This window comes from Theropithecus gelada, chromosome 1 (genome assembly GCF_003255815.1).
Source record: "Theropithecus gelada isolate Dixy chromosome 1, Tgel_1.0, whole genome shotgun sequence".
In the NCBI taxonomy this organism is placed as follows: domain Eukaryota; kingdom Metazoa; phylum Chordata; class Mammalia; order Primates; family Cercopithecidae; genus Theropithecus; species Theropithecus gelada.
In genome coordinates, this window is record NC_037668.1 from 203,239,025 (window position 1) to 203,252,347 (window position 13,323).

The window sequence follows — 13,323 nt, forward strand, 5'->3', positions numbered from 1 at the left end:
CCTGGCTAACACGGTGAAACCCCGCTCTACTAAAAACACAAAAATTAGCCAGGCGCGGTGGCGGGCGCCTGTAGTCCCGGCTACTCTGGAGGCTGAGGCAGGAGAATGGTGTGAACCCAGGAGGTGGAGCTTGCAGTGAGTGGAGATCGCGCCACTGCACTCCAGCCTGGGCGACAGAGAGAGACTCCGTCTCAAAAAAAAAAAAAACAAAAAACAACAAACAAACAATGAAAGCCCTCAAAGAGAGGTGTCAGTAGCCTTAACCTCACTCAGGAGTTCAGCAAGTTTTTACTGTCTCCAGGTCTGCCGCAATCCTTGACACCATTCTGTTCACAAATTCTCAAGACATGCCAGTCCCCACGCCTGCGCACACTCCCCTCTGCTCACGACCACACACAACACTTTCCTCTTGTATTCTGTCAAGGTCCCAAGCTGGGACTCTCAGGGCAGCACTTAAAGACAGGCATGATCACAAACCTTTTCCAAGTCAGTAAAGTGTCTCTTTCCATAGAAATGTCACACAGCAGCTGTATAATTATCAGCTACTTTATACAAAAACCATTAATAATTCTTTGATGAAGACTCTGCTGTGAAACCACTTTTTAAAATTCTAGAGAAAAAATTATTCAAAATCCTAGGTCTTAATTTCATTTTCACTGTTAAAATAATTTTTAAAAACTCAACCATTTGAGTGTAATAGCCACTATGAGATAGAGAGAAAGAGGATTAGAAGAGTGAGCTTTTTCCTCCCTTGACAGGATGCTCCACTTCACACCATAAGAGCAGTCGTTTTACATCCACACAATCAGTGGGTTCTGGGGCATGATCAGATCGGCTTTCCTGTGGTACCGTCCCATCCACCAGGGATCACTAGGTTTGCAGCTGCAAAGGAGGGTGGTGGGAGCCTGTGTGTCCCAGAGCACATTATCACCTGACAGAGTCCTGCAGGTGAGAAGTGAACACTGACAGCTGACCTCCATGTAAAAACAAAGCCTTATCTTACAATACAAGTACTCAGCGGTTTCTTACCAGCCATCTGACAAGCTGCTCTTCCCAACTTCTCCTAGTACCTTCCAACATGTTCCCAACCCAGACCCTAATGCTGTCCTGACACACGAGCTGCAAAGAGAAAAAGACCAGGCTGCTAGTTTCTTCTCTTTGATTTACAAACAGTTCCATTAATCTGATCTTCCAAATATACTCAAGGGCTGGCCTTGCAGTCTGCGGGGGAGAAGGCCTGATGCTGGGCTCTGTGAATCCAGGAACTGGACTCTTCACCATGTTTAACTTCTGACCTTTTCAGATGCTGGAGCAAGCTGGTTAGTGGGCATTCGACTGGGCCAAGGCGCGGACATGCCAGCAACTCCCTGTCCAACCTCTGGCCTTTATTTAAAACTCAGATAAACACCGAGTGAGTGATGACACTGGTCAGGACAAAGCTCTGAGAGAACAGTACCTTTTAGTCACATCGATTGCCATATTAGGACAGCCTATAATGGTTTCTAGTATCATTCACGCTTTTGACTAACTAGGCCGACTGTGGTCAAGATTCATGAAAGTCATTCTGAAAATACATGAGGCTGACTGAATCCCCATACTGAAAGAACTAAACATCAACAGTAATTTATAGACAGGTTAGAAAACCACATAAATGTTTCATTCACTAAAATACTTTCACTAGTGCTCATTTATTATTTATGTAGAAAAGTTTAAAATGCTCCCAGTGAGTTCATAATTATCAAGCTCACATGAGTTAGGCCTGCTCTGCTTTTGTTTTTCATCTCATAATAAGTCAGCAAAGTTGACATTTATCTTACTGGACATTTCCCATTAGCCCTAACTGAAACAGATACCAAACACCCTAGATTCTCTTTGGTGCAAAGTATCTGGAATCACAGAATTTTAGAGACAAGCTAGTGCAATCTAGTAATTTTCATGGTCACAGAAACTGAGGCCTACAAGTGATTTGTGCCTGTGAGTAGCTAGAACCAGGACCAGAACTCCAGAACCTGGGGCCACGTCAGAGGAAGAAGAAAGGGCACCGAGTACAGGAACAACAACCGACACATTTCAGGTGGAAAAAACAAGTCACGTAACTGAAAACCAAAATCACAGTTACATAACTATTTTATATTAGCTTCCTACATATAAAGTGTAAAAACTCAGCTATACATGTTCTGAAATTGTACAAACTTATACTTGTTTATGGCCTAAAATTTTTATAAGGACACACTTATACAAATTTCATGAACAATGGCCATTTTTAGAAAAAGTTATATTTGTCCCTGAACATAATATTCATAATTTGCTTTCAAAACAAACTCGAAGTAAGGATTGGACTTTAAGCTTCCAAGCTGATCTGCTTGCAGCAGGTCTTTCACCTCCGGTAAGTACTCACTGAGCTGAATGCCTATAAACACAAACACAAGAAGTCATTTTTCAATTATTATAAAACTCTCAAATGAATTCAGATGATTGATGACAAAAACACCTGTGCTTCTATTTAAATATAATGTCACTTCGCTGTTGGGAAATACTCTCTTCTAAATTCCTTCCATCTGTCAAACATACTTTCAAGTCTAACAATGTGATACTTACTCTTCATAGGGGCTGCCTGAGTGTTTTTCCCTCCAGTGGTCAAAAGAGCCATTCTATTTAAAGTGTTTAGTAAGATCTGAAACGTTTTCATGTATTCCCAAGCTTGAAAACAAGTATTTCAAACACTTATAGGATCCCCTATTTAGGGAATAATTTAGTAGAAACACTGTTATGAATGCTAGCTATAGTATCTCAAAATGTATTTACAGTATAAATCTAAAATTAGATGGGCAAAAGAATCATTTCCTGACAAGTCATCCATAGAGCTGAAAAGCCAATGAACATGAACTAAATGGATTATCTGACATCTGTGTAGTTACAAACAAGCATATACAATTTTTTCATTTGATAGAGAAAACTGGATGAAAATTTTCAAAATAATAAGCCAATAGTATTTTATAATTTGCTACATTACCATAAGATTCTCAAAATCAAATACTGGTTTAAAAAAAAAATCCTCAAAGGGTCTTGCATCATTTTTTGTTTTTTGTTTTTTTTTTTCAGACCAAGTCTCACTCTGCTGGCCAGGCTGTAGTGCGATGGTGCTATCTCAACTCAGAGCAACCTCTGCCTTCTGGGTTAAAATGATTCTCTTGCCTCAGCCACCCCAGTAACTGGGATTACAGGTGCCCATCACTACGCCCAGCTAATTTTTTGTATTTTTAGTAGAAACGGTGTTTCACCATGTTGGCTAGGCTGGTCTTGAACTCCTGACTTCAAGCGATCCACCCACCTCAGTCTCCTAAAGTGTTGGGATTACAGGCGTGAGCCACTGTGCCCAGCCTATTTTTTGGTTCTTAATTGTAGTTTTTATTTTTTATTGAGATAAGGTTTCCACTCTCACCCAGGCTGGAGTGGAGTGGTACGATCATAGCTCACTGTAACTTCAACCCTTTGACCTTCCCAGCTCAAGTGATCTCCCACCTCAGCCTCCTGAGTAGCAGGGACTATAGGCATGCACCACCAAGCCTGGCTAATTTTTTTTTTCTGTAGAGGTAGGGTCTTGCTATGTGGCCCAGGCTGGTCTTGAACTCCTGAGCTCAAGGGATTCTCTTGCCTCTGCCTCCTAAAGTCCTGGGATTACAGGTTTGAGCTACCACACCTGGTACTTAATTGTTATACAAGAAAAATCTGAGTTGATAAGTGTTATGAGACTAAATCCAAACAAAATATTTGTATATCATTTATTATGATTAACAAACACACTTTCAATAAAAGTTATTTCTCTGTAAAATGATATACTTGTAAAGATACCACATTAATTTGTAAAAGATAAATTCTCTTTAAAAAGTAACATTTTATTTGACTTTTTTTTTTTTTTTTTTTTTGAGACGGAGTCTCGCTCTGTCGCCCAGGCTGGAGTACATTGGTGCAATCTCGGCTCACTGCAAGCTCCGCCTCCTGGGTTCACACCATTCTCCTGCCTCAGCCTCCCGAGTATCTGGGACTACAGGCGCCCTCCACCACACCCGGCTAATTATCTTGTAGTATTAGTAGAGACAAGGTTTCACCATGTTAGCTAGGATGGTCTCGATCTCCTGACCTCATGATCTGCCTGCCTCAGCCTCCCAAACTGTTGGGATTACAGGCATGAACCACCGCACCTGGCAAAATAAGACTTTCATAACACTATTCTCAACTATTAAATGTTGGTGACTAACTAGAAAAAAATGTAAACTTCATTTAATGAGACAGGCATTTTGTTCTATATGTATAATGTATTTCAGGTAACATGTAAAAACAAACCTTGTGGGTAACTGAAATATGTCTGCAGGACGAATGCACAGGCTGAAGTAGCTGTTGCACTGTCAATGCCTATGAAATATAACGCAAGGTTATCTGTATCTCCCTACCTTCAGAATCTGTCCTTTAAAAACACTACTGTGCATGAAAGCCATATTATTAAGAAGGTTCTAAAAATACATTTGTCCTGTTCTTAAAAAAAAAAAAAACCACACGCCTTATATAGGTAAAATATACATATATAATACACACACACATATAAAATTTTTTTTTTTTTTTTTGAGACAAGGTATCACTCTATCACCCAGGCTGAAGTGCAGTGGCACCATGACAGCTCACTGCAGCCTCCATCTCCTGGGCTCAAGCAATCCTCCTACCTCAGCTTCCCCAGTAGCTGGAACCACAGGCATGCACCCCTGTGTCCAACTAATTCTTTTTTTCTTTTTTTTTTTAATATAGCGACAGGATCTCCCTACGTTGCTCCGGCTGGTCTTGAACTACTGGACTCAAGTGATTCTCTCACTTTGGCCTCCCAATGTGTGAGCCACTGCACCTGCCTATATTTTTATTTAAATAAAAGTTTCAGCTGGGCACGGTGGCTCATGCCTGTAATCCCAGCACTCTGGGAGGCCAAGGCAGGCAGATCACAAGGTCAGGAGTTCGAGGCCAGCCTGACCAACATGGTGAAACCCTGTCTCTACTGAAAATACAAAAATTAGCCAGGCATGGTGGTGCGTGCCTGTAATCCCAGCTACTCAGAACGCTGAGGCAGGAGAATCACTTGAGCCTGGGAGGCGGAGGTTGTAGTAAGCCGAGACTGAGCCACTACACTCCAGCCTGGGCAACACAATGAGACTCCATCTCAAAAAAAAAAAAAAAAGTTTCTACTATTCTTGTCCTTTACGAAATTATGACTTTCCATTCCTGTTTTTCACCTGTTTTATAATCCACTAAGAATAACAAAAACTGCAAAGCTGCCCTTAAATATTAGCGCTAGATACTTAGACACAATTCAGTCTGTGGCGTTTTTACAGCTACAAATGGAAGCTACAAATCTGAAAACTAACGCATGGAGATCAGTGTGGATAGACGCCAAATGAAAGCTTCTTGTTTTTTTTATTCTTTAGACAGAGGCTGAGGCAGGTGGATCACGAGGTCAGGAGTTTGACACCAGCCTGGCCAATATGGTGAAACCCTGCTTTTACTAAAAACATAAAAATTAGCCAGTCTTGGTGGCGCAGGCCTGTAGTCCCAGCTACTCCGGGGGCTGAGGCAGAAGATTCGCCTGAACTCAGGAGGTGGAGCTTGCAGTGAGCCGAGATCACACCACTGCACTCCAGCCTAGGCGACAGAGCAGTACTCCATCTCAAAAACAAACAAACAAAAAACCCAAAAAACTGAAGAGTGACACTGTAATTTCCAACAGTATAGTCAAACCACTTACCATCTTTTAAAAGTTTCTGTAAGATCTTCACAAATATACTGTCTTTAGATACTTCAATTGGATCATCTTTGCCATCAGAACTGGACCAGCTAGAAAACAAAATCATTATGAGGGAAAAATGAAATCACTGATATAGCTGAAATAAATGATTTGCTTGCTATCATGGTTTTATTTTGATGGGTGTGGGGTATGGAGAATCTGAGTTTTGTGATACTGTTTCAAATCATTTAAATAAAGGCACTTTACATGTTGAATACACTGACAGCTTCTACATTAGATATAAGATGTTACACTCTAGGAAACATGCAAGAGAAGCCAAGGAAAATACATTTAAAAAAAGACATTACACTCAAGGTAGCTACTGACTCAGTATAACTCTTATGTATTTGATTTCAAAAACCAAGTAGTGAGGTATCTTTCTGAAGAAAATTCAATTAGTAAGTAACATATTCAGTATGGACCCCAAAGCATGACTCACTGTAGCTTCGAACTCCTCTGCTCAAGCGTTCCTCCCACCTCAGCATTCTAAGTAGCTAGGACCATAGGCATGCACCACTTTGTGCCTGGCTAATTTTTTACTTTTGTGTACAGACAAAGTCTTGCTATGTTCCTAGGCTGGTCTTGAACTCCTGGGCTCCAGCAATCCTCCTATCTTGGCCTCCCAAAGTGCTGGGATTGCAGCCATGAGCCACTGGACCCAACCAGAAGCTTTCTTTATGTAGTTGTGACTATCTACTACTAAATTAAAAATACCAAACCACTGCTCTGTAATCAATGGACGAGATACTTTTAAAATTTTTAAACAAGAAACTAAGACAAGGAATTCTAATCAAAATGATAGCATCCTTTTGTACGACTGGGAAGGGACAAAACAATCAAGTAGGCATAAAGCTAGAAGCTTCAGGGACTGACCTCTAAGACTAAACTTAACAGCAATTTTAACTATTTTGGAGTGATGAGAGGAGGGAAGAAATGGTTTAGTAAAAACAGCTCTTCTATAATATTTTACCACAGGAAAAAGGAAAATTGTGAGTAGAAGAAGGCTTTTAGCATTCAAGTCATGCTTTGCTTAAAATTCTTTTCCTGGAAAGAATTCGTTCCTTCAACTGATTATTCTTAGTCTTTGCCATTGAATCGTAACATAAACACCATTTCCATAGGTGGAAGTCCTCCTCTGCAGAAAGGATATGATAGTGAGAAAGTAGTACTTGCCGGGAGAGGTGGCCTGTAATCCCAGCACTTTGAGAGGCCAAGGCAGACGTATCGCTTGAGGTCAGGAATTAGAGACCAGCCTGACCAACATGGAGAAATCCAGTCTCTACTAAAAATACAAAAAATTAGCTGGGTGTGGTGGCGCATGCCTGTATTCCCAGCTACTCGGGAGGCTGACGTAGGAGAATCGCTTGAACCTGGGAGGCGGAGGTTGTGGCAAGCCGAGATTGAGCCACTGCACTCCAGCCTAAGTGACAGAGCGAGACACTGTCTCAAAAACAAAAAAAAAAGCAAAACAACAACAAAAAAAGAGAGAGTAGTACTTAATGCCTTAGAAAAGGGCACTGACCCTCAAATTGTAGTAACATAAGAAACAAAATAGACCGGGCATGGTGGCTCAAGCCTGTAATCCCAGCACTTTGGGAGGCCAGGGCGGGTGGATAACGAGGTCAGGAGATTGAGAACATCCTGGCTAACATGGTGAAACCCAGTCTCTACTAAAAATACATTAAAAAGTTAGCCAGGCGTGGTGGCAGGTGCCTGTAGTCCCAGCTACTCGGGAGACTGAGGCAATGGTGTGAACCTGAGAGGTGGAGCTTGCAGTGAGCCAAGATTGTGCCACTGAACTCCAGCCTGGGCGACAGAGCCAGACTCTGTCTCAAAAAAATAAAAAATAAAAATAAATAAATTAAAATAAAAATAAATACAAACAAAATCATAGCTTCAAGTCTCGTTTCGCATGATAAACCTTGCTTCTGTGAAAATAAGGGATGTGGCCAGGCATGGTGGCTCACGCCTATAATCCCAGCACTTTGGGAGGCTGAGGCGGGCAGATCACAAAGTCAGGAGTTCGAGACCAGACTAACATGGAGAAACCCTGTCTCTACTAAAAATACAAAATTAGCCAGGCGTGGTCGTGCACGCCTGTAATCCCAGCTACTTGGGAGGTTGAAGCAGGAGAATCACTTGAACCTAGGAGGCGGAGGTTGCGGTGAGCTGAGATTGTGCCACTGCACTCCAGCCTGGGCAACAAGAGTGAAACCCCACCACAAAAAATAAAGAAAATAAGGGATGTGTATTTCTATGCAAACTGACAATCTAAATTTTAAAATCAAAAGTAGTGATTTATTATATCAGTGGTCCTAAGTCTTTAGGTTATTCTTAATTATTAAAATAGAGAAGACCAAGGCTAAATAAATATTACTAATATAACCATTAAAATTGTCATAATATATGTTACAATATGGTTAGGTTATAAAACCATTTGACATATAATATCATAATCTTCCTGTGATACTGTGAAATATGTATTTAGTCTTCTTCGTCACCCTACTTCCTGCTTTGCAACTCCTAAAATCCTTAGGATCTCCAGAGATGTCTTTTTTTTTTTTTTTTTTTAATACTAATGAGTTGACTGATAGCCGGCAGCCCCCAGCTAGCTTCAGGATAGGGGCTGGTCACCAGAAAGAGCATAATTAGAGTTGGGACTTTCAGTCCTATTCCTCAATATCCAGGGAGGGAAGAGGGGCTGACGGTTAAGTTGGTCACCAACTTTAATCAATCATGTCTACATAACGAAGCTTCCATAAAAACGCAAAAGGACAGGGTTAGAAGGGCTTCCTGATAGCTGAACAGGTGGAGGTTCCTGGAAGGTGGAGGGCCAGAGAGGGTCTTGGAAGCTCCAAGCCCTTTCCCCCATACCTCACCCTATGAATTCTTCATTTGTATTCTATGTGAGGCTTTCAGATGTGTTAGAATCAGCATTCCCAGAAGGTTAGGAATTCTTAGTCACAGGATGAGACAGGAGGTCAGCAGGACTGGTATCACAAGACACAGGTCACAAAGACCCCACTGATAAGACAGGCTGTGGTAAAGAAGCCAGCCAAAACCCACCAAAACCAAGACAGTGGTCTCTAGTCATCCTCACTGGTCATTATACACTAATTGTAACGCATTAGCATGCTAAAAGACACTCCCATCAGCGCCATAACAGTTTACAAATACCGTGGCAACGTTGGGAAGTTACCCTATATGGTCTAAAAAGGGGAGGAGCCAGGGGAGGAGCCAGGCGAGGTGGCTCATGCCTATAATCTCAGCACTTTGGGAGGCTGAGGTGGGTGGATCACCTGAGGTCAGGAGTTCGAGATCAGCCTGACCAACATGGTGAAATCCCATCTCTCCTAAAAATACAAAATTAGCCAGGCGTGGTGGTACATGCCTGTAATCCCATTTACTTGGGAGGCTGAGGCGGGAGAACTACTTGAACGCGGGAGCGGCTGCAGTGAGTCAAGATCACACCACTGCACTCCAGCCTGGGCAACAAGAGCTAAACTCTGTCTCAAAATAAATAAATAAAAATTTTTTAAAAAAGGGGAGGAACCCTCAGTTCTGGGAACGTCTCACATTTTTCCAGAAAAACTCATGAATAATGCACCCCTTGTTTAGCATATAATCAACAAATAACCATAAGTATACTCAAGTCAAGCAGCCCATGCCACTGCTCTGTGTAAGAAGTAGCCATTCTTTTATTTTCTTCTCTAATAAATTTGCTTTCACTTTACTCTGTGGACTTGCGCCAAATTCTTTCTTGCACGAGATCCAAGAAGCCTCTCTTGGGGTCTGGATCAGGACCCCTTTCTGGTAACAATACCCTTTATAATAAATTGGTGGGCACGTTTTCCTGAGTTCTATGAGCTGCTCTAGCAAATTAATCAAACCCAAAGAGGGGGTTGTGGGAACCCCAATTTATAGCTGGTCGGTGAGAAGCACAGGCAAAACCATCTGGGGCTTAGAGTGGCATTGGAGTCGGGGGCAGTCTGAGCCCTCAACCTGTGGTTGTAGACAGTGTCAGGACGGAACTTAATTAAAGGACATTCAGCAGGTGTCCACCAACAGAACTCACTGGTTGCCCAGTGTGGGAGGCGGGAAATCCCAACACGTTTGGTCACAGAAGTCTTCTGTATTGACTGTCGTGTGGTGACAGCAGAGGAAAAGCAGTTTCTACACTTTCCAAAGAAGCGATGTCATGAGCACTTACTTATCTCTCTGAAGAGCTTTGCAAAGGATTTCCAGTTTGAGATCATTTATATTTACATCTTCTTCCTTCACAGCAAAACAAAAAATCCTGATTAAATCCTGGCTTTGAAAGAAATACGTGCTTAAATTTTCATTATGCTAATACTACATACATAGAAGCCAATTAATATCTATGAATTATTTTCAGGTTACTCTGTGATGATTTTATTAGCAACCTTGAGAGGGGTAAGAGTTGTGTTTTTTTTTTTTGAGACGCAGTCTCACTCTGTCGCCCAGGCTGGAGTGCAGTGGCGCGATCTCATCTCACTGCAACCTCTGCCTCCCTGATTCAAGCAATTCCCCTAACTCAGCCTCCCGAGTAGCTGGGACTATAGGTGCACGCCACCATGCCCGGCTAGTTTTTTTTTAATTTTTAGTAGAGACAGGGTTTCACCATGTTGGCCAGACTGGTCTCGAACTCCTGACCTCAGGCAATCCGCTCACCTTGGCCTCCCAAAGTACTAGAATTACAGGTGTGACCCACCTCGCCCGGCCTGAGAGGGGTAACATTTTAAAATAAGGTAATGTAAAAGTCAACATATTATGTTTTATAGAAGCTACCAAATTACTTTCAATTGCATGGACAGGTAATAGAACTACTCATCCTACAGAATTTTCACTATAACCTATTGAAACACAAGAAACAGCTACTCTTAGGATTAATACTATGAAGATTTTATATATATATATATATCTTTATTTATTTATTTATTTATTTATTTTTTTTGAGACAGTCACCCAGGTTGGAGTACAAGTGGCACAATCTCGGCTCACTGCAACCTCTGCCTCCTGGATTCAAGCAATTCTCATGCCTCAGCCTCCCAAGTAGCTGGGGTTACAGGTGTGTGCCACCACACCCATCTAATTTTTTTTTTTTTTTTGTATTTTTAGTAGAGGTGGCGTTTCACCATGTGTGCCAGGCTGGTCTCGAACTCCTGACCTCAGGTGATCCATCTGGCTCAGCCTCCCAAAATGCTGGGATTACAGGCACGAGCCACTGCACCCAGCCAGAATAAACTGATAGAGTCATATATTAGATTCAGAAACTAATGACTTAATAAATGAAACAGAAAAAAAATCTCAGGACTTTTAAAAGCAGTATTTGTGCATAAAAAAAAAAAATCCAGGAACGTGTGAGAATTATCACGAAAGGAGTCTCTTGACTTTGACAGCTTTTCTCAAGAGTTATATACATTCTAAGGATTAAAGGTAGTTGAACCAGATACAGTCTTTTTTGCTTAATTCGTTTTCATGATTGACTAGAAGAGGCATCTCCCTCTTTTTACAAATGTATTCAGTTGCCTGAGATCATCTCAAGTGGTTTTACTTACCTCATCAATATATTCCAGCAAGTCCAAAGCTTTCTTGAAATCATATTCATTAGCTCTTCTATTTTCTTCACAGATATATAGCTATGACAAGTTAAAATAAGGTAGAAGATTACTGTATACAATCATATAACTAATACTAGAGACATTTATGGAGAAAAGAAGTCATTATGTCTTAAAATAAGGTAGAAGATTACTGTATACAATCATATAACTAATACTAGAGACATTTATGGAGAAAAGAAGTCATTATGTCTTGTAAGGAAGTTGTAGTTTTTCAGTTTGTTTTGTTTTTTGAGACAGACTCTTGCTGTGTCACCCAGGCTAGATTGCAGTGGCACAATCTCGGCTCACTGAAACTCCTGCCTCCCAGGTACAAGAGATTCTCCTGCTTCAGCCTCCTGAGTAGCTGGGATTACAGGAATCCATCACCACACCTGGCTAATTTTTGTATTTTTTGTAGAGAAGAGGTTTTACCCTGTTGGCCAGGCTGGTCTCAAACTCCTGACTTCAAGTGATCTGCCTGCCTTGGCCCAAAAAGCTGGGATTTTAGGTGTGAGGCACTGCGCCTGGCCAGTTGTATTTTTATAGTAAAAACAGTCTCATATTTGGAAACTGAATTGCATCTACCTTAAACTGTCTTTTTAAAAAACACGTATTTTAGGCACGGCACAGTGGCTCATGTCTATAATTCCAGCTCTTTGGGAGGCCGAGGCAGGCAGATTCCCTGAGAACAGGAGTTTGAGACCAGCGTGGGCAACACGGCGAAACACTGTCTCTACAAAAAGTATAAAAATTAGCTGGATATGGTGGTGCACATCTGTGGTCCCAACTACTCCAGAGGCTGAGGTGGGAGGGTCACCTGAGCTTGGGAGGTCAAGACTACAGTGAGCTGTGATAGTGCCACTGCACTCCAGCCTGACAGCCTGAGCAACATCAAGACTTTGTCTCTAAAAAAAAAAAAAAAAAGAAAAAAAATTGAGACGTACAATAAAGTGTACAGTTGATCTATATTTACTTAAAATGTAAAAAAACACATCAACATGTTACCAACACTCATCCCTGGTTAGATTACAGCTGATCGCGTATTCATTTCTGTATTCAAATTTCCTGTAATTTTTATGGTCAGAAAAATACTTGCCTTATTAAAAATATCAATTTGAATTTTTCCCGTCTTCCTTTTCCAAAAACTATTTATAATTCCATTTTTAAAAAATTGTATATATAATCCTTTAATAGCAACAATACTCAGATCATTTCAGAAAAAAAACTATCTGCTTATTTTCATTGTCTTACAGCAGTCAAAAAATACTATTTTGTTGTTCTTAAACATCCTTTTTACCCCACCATCTCTGAAATTGGACTGTGGTATTTAAATTGATGTATCAGAGTAAAATTGGCACTACTTTTTTCTTAGTGATATATAATGGTGAGTTACAATAGATAGTATCTTACATTTCTAAATTAAATATATATTCTATCAGGAAGGGCTGTTGTAAATTCAGTTACAACAGGAAATCTGCTACTAATAATGGCTAAAATGCTAACATCTTTTAATTGTTTGCTTTCTTTTTCATACAGACAGGACAAATTTAAGGTGATCCTACAACATCATTCTGGCAAACAGATGCTTTTTCTCTAGGCTGCAGCCCGTACTCTGGTTCTGCCCTCGGGGATGTGTTGGGTTGCAGAGGAAAGGGGTAAGGACAGCGCTGCCAGACCATGTAAACTGAGTTCCTTAATTTATTTTTTCTTATAGAAGAGCTTGAAAAGTAATTCTGTGGGGGAAATAAAAGTTATCTCATGGTACTTATTTGTCCTACACTAGAAAAGCAAAATATCAGTAATTTCTCCTGGTCGCCTAGATACAGCACCTTTAGGTGGAATGTATGGGGAGGCAGATGCTGATGAATTGTTCTGTAA

At 40.9% G+C, this 13,323-nt stretch overlaps 1 protein-coding gene across 1 annotated transcript in view; it reads right to left on the minus strand.

The window, feature by feature from the left end:
• Positions 1–1,669: 1,669 nt before the first annotated feature.
• Positions 1,670–13,323, minus strand: part of NUP133 (nucleoporin 133) — a 68,650-nt gene continuing 56,996 nt past the window's right edge. Inside the window, exons 23-26 of the mRNA XM_025384569.1 lie at positions 11,404–11,484; positions 10,035–10,099; positions 5,786–5,874; positions 1,670–2,410 (exon numbers count right to left, since the gene is read on the minus strand). Of these exons, the coding sequence (XP_025240354.1) occupies positions 2,274–2,410; positions 5,786–5,874; positions 10,035–10,099; positions 11,404–11,484 (372 nt within the window). The 3' untranslated portion in view covers positions 1,670–2,273. The remainder of the gene's footprint in view (positions 2,411–5,785; positions 5,875–10,034; positions 10,100–11,403; positions 11,485–13,323) is intronic.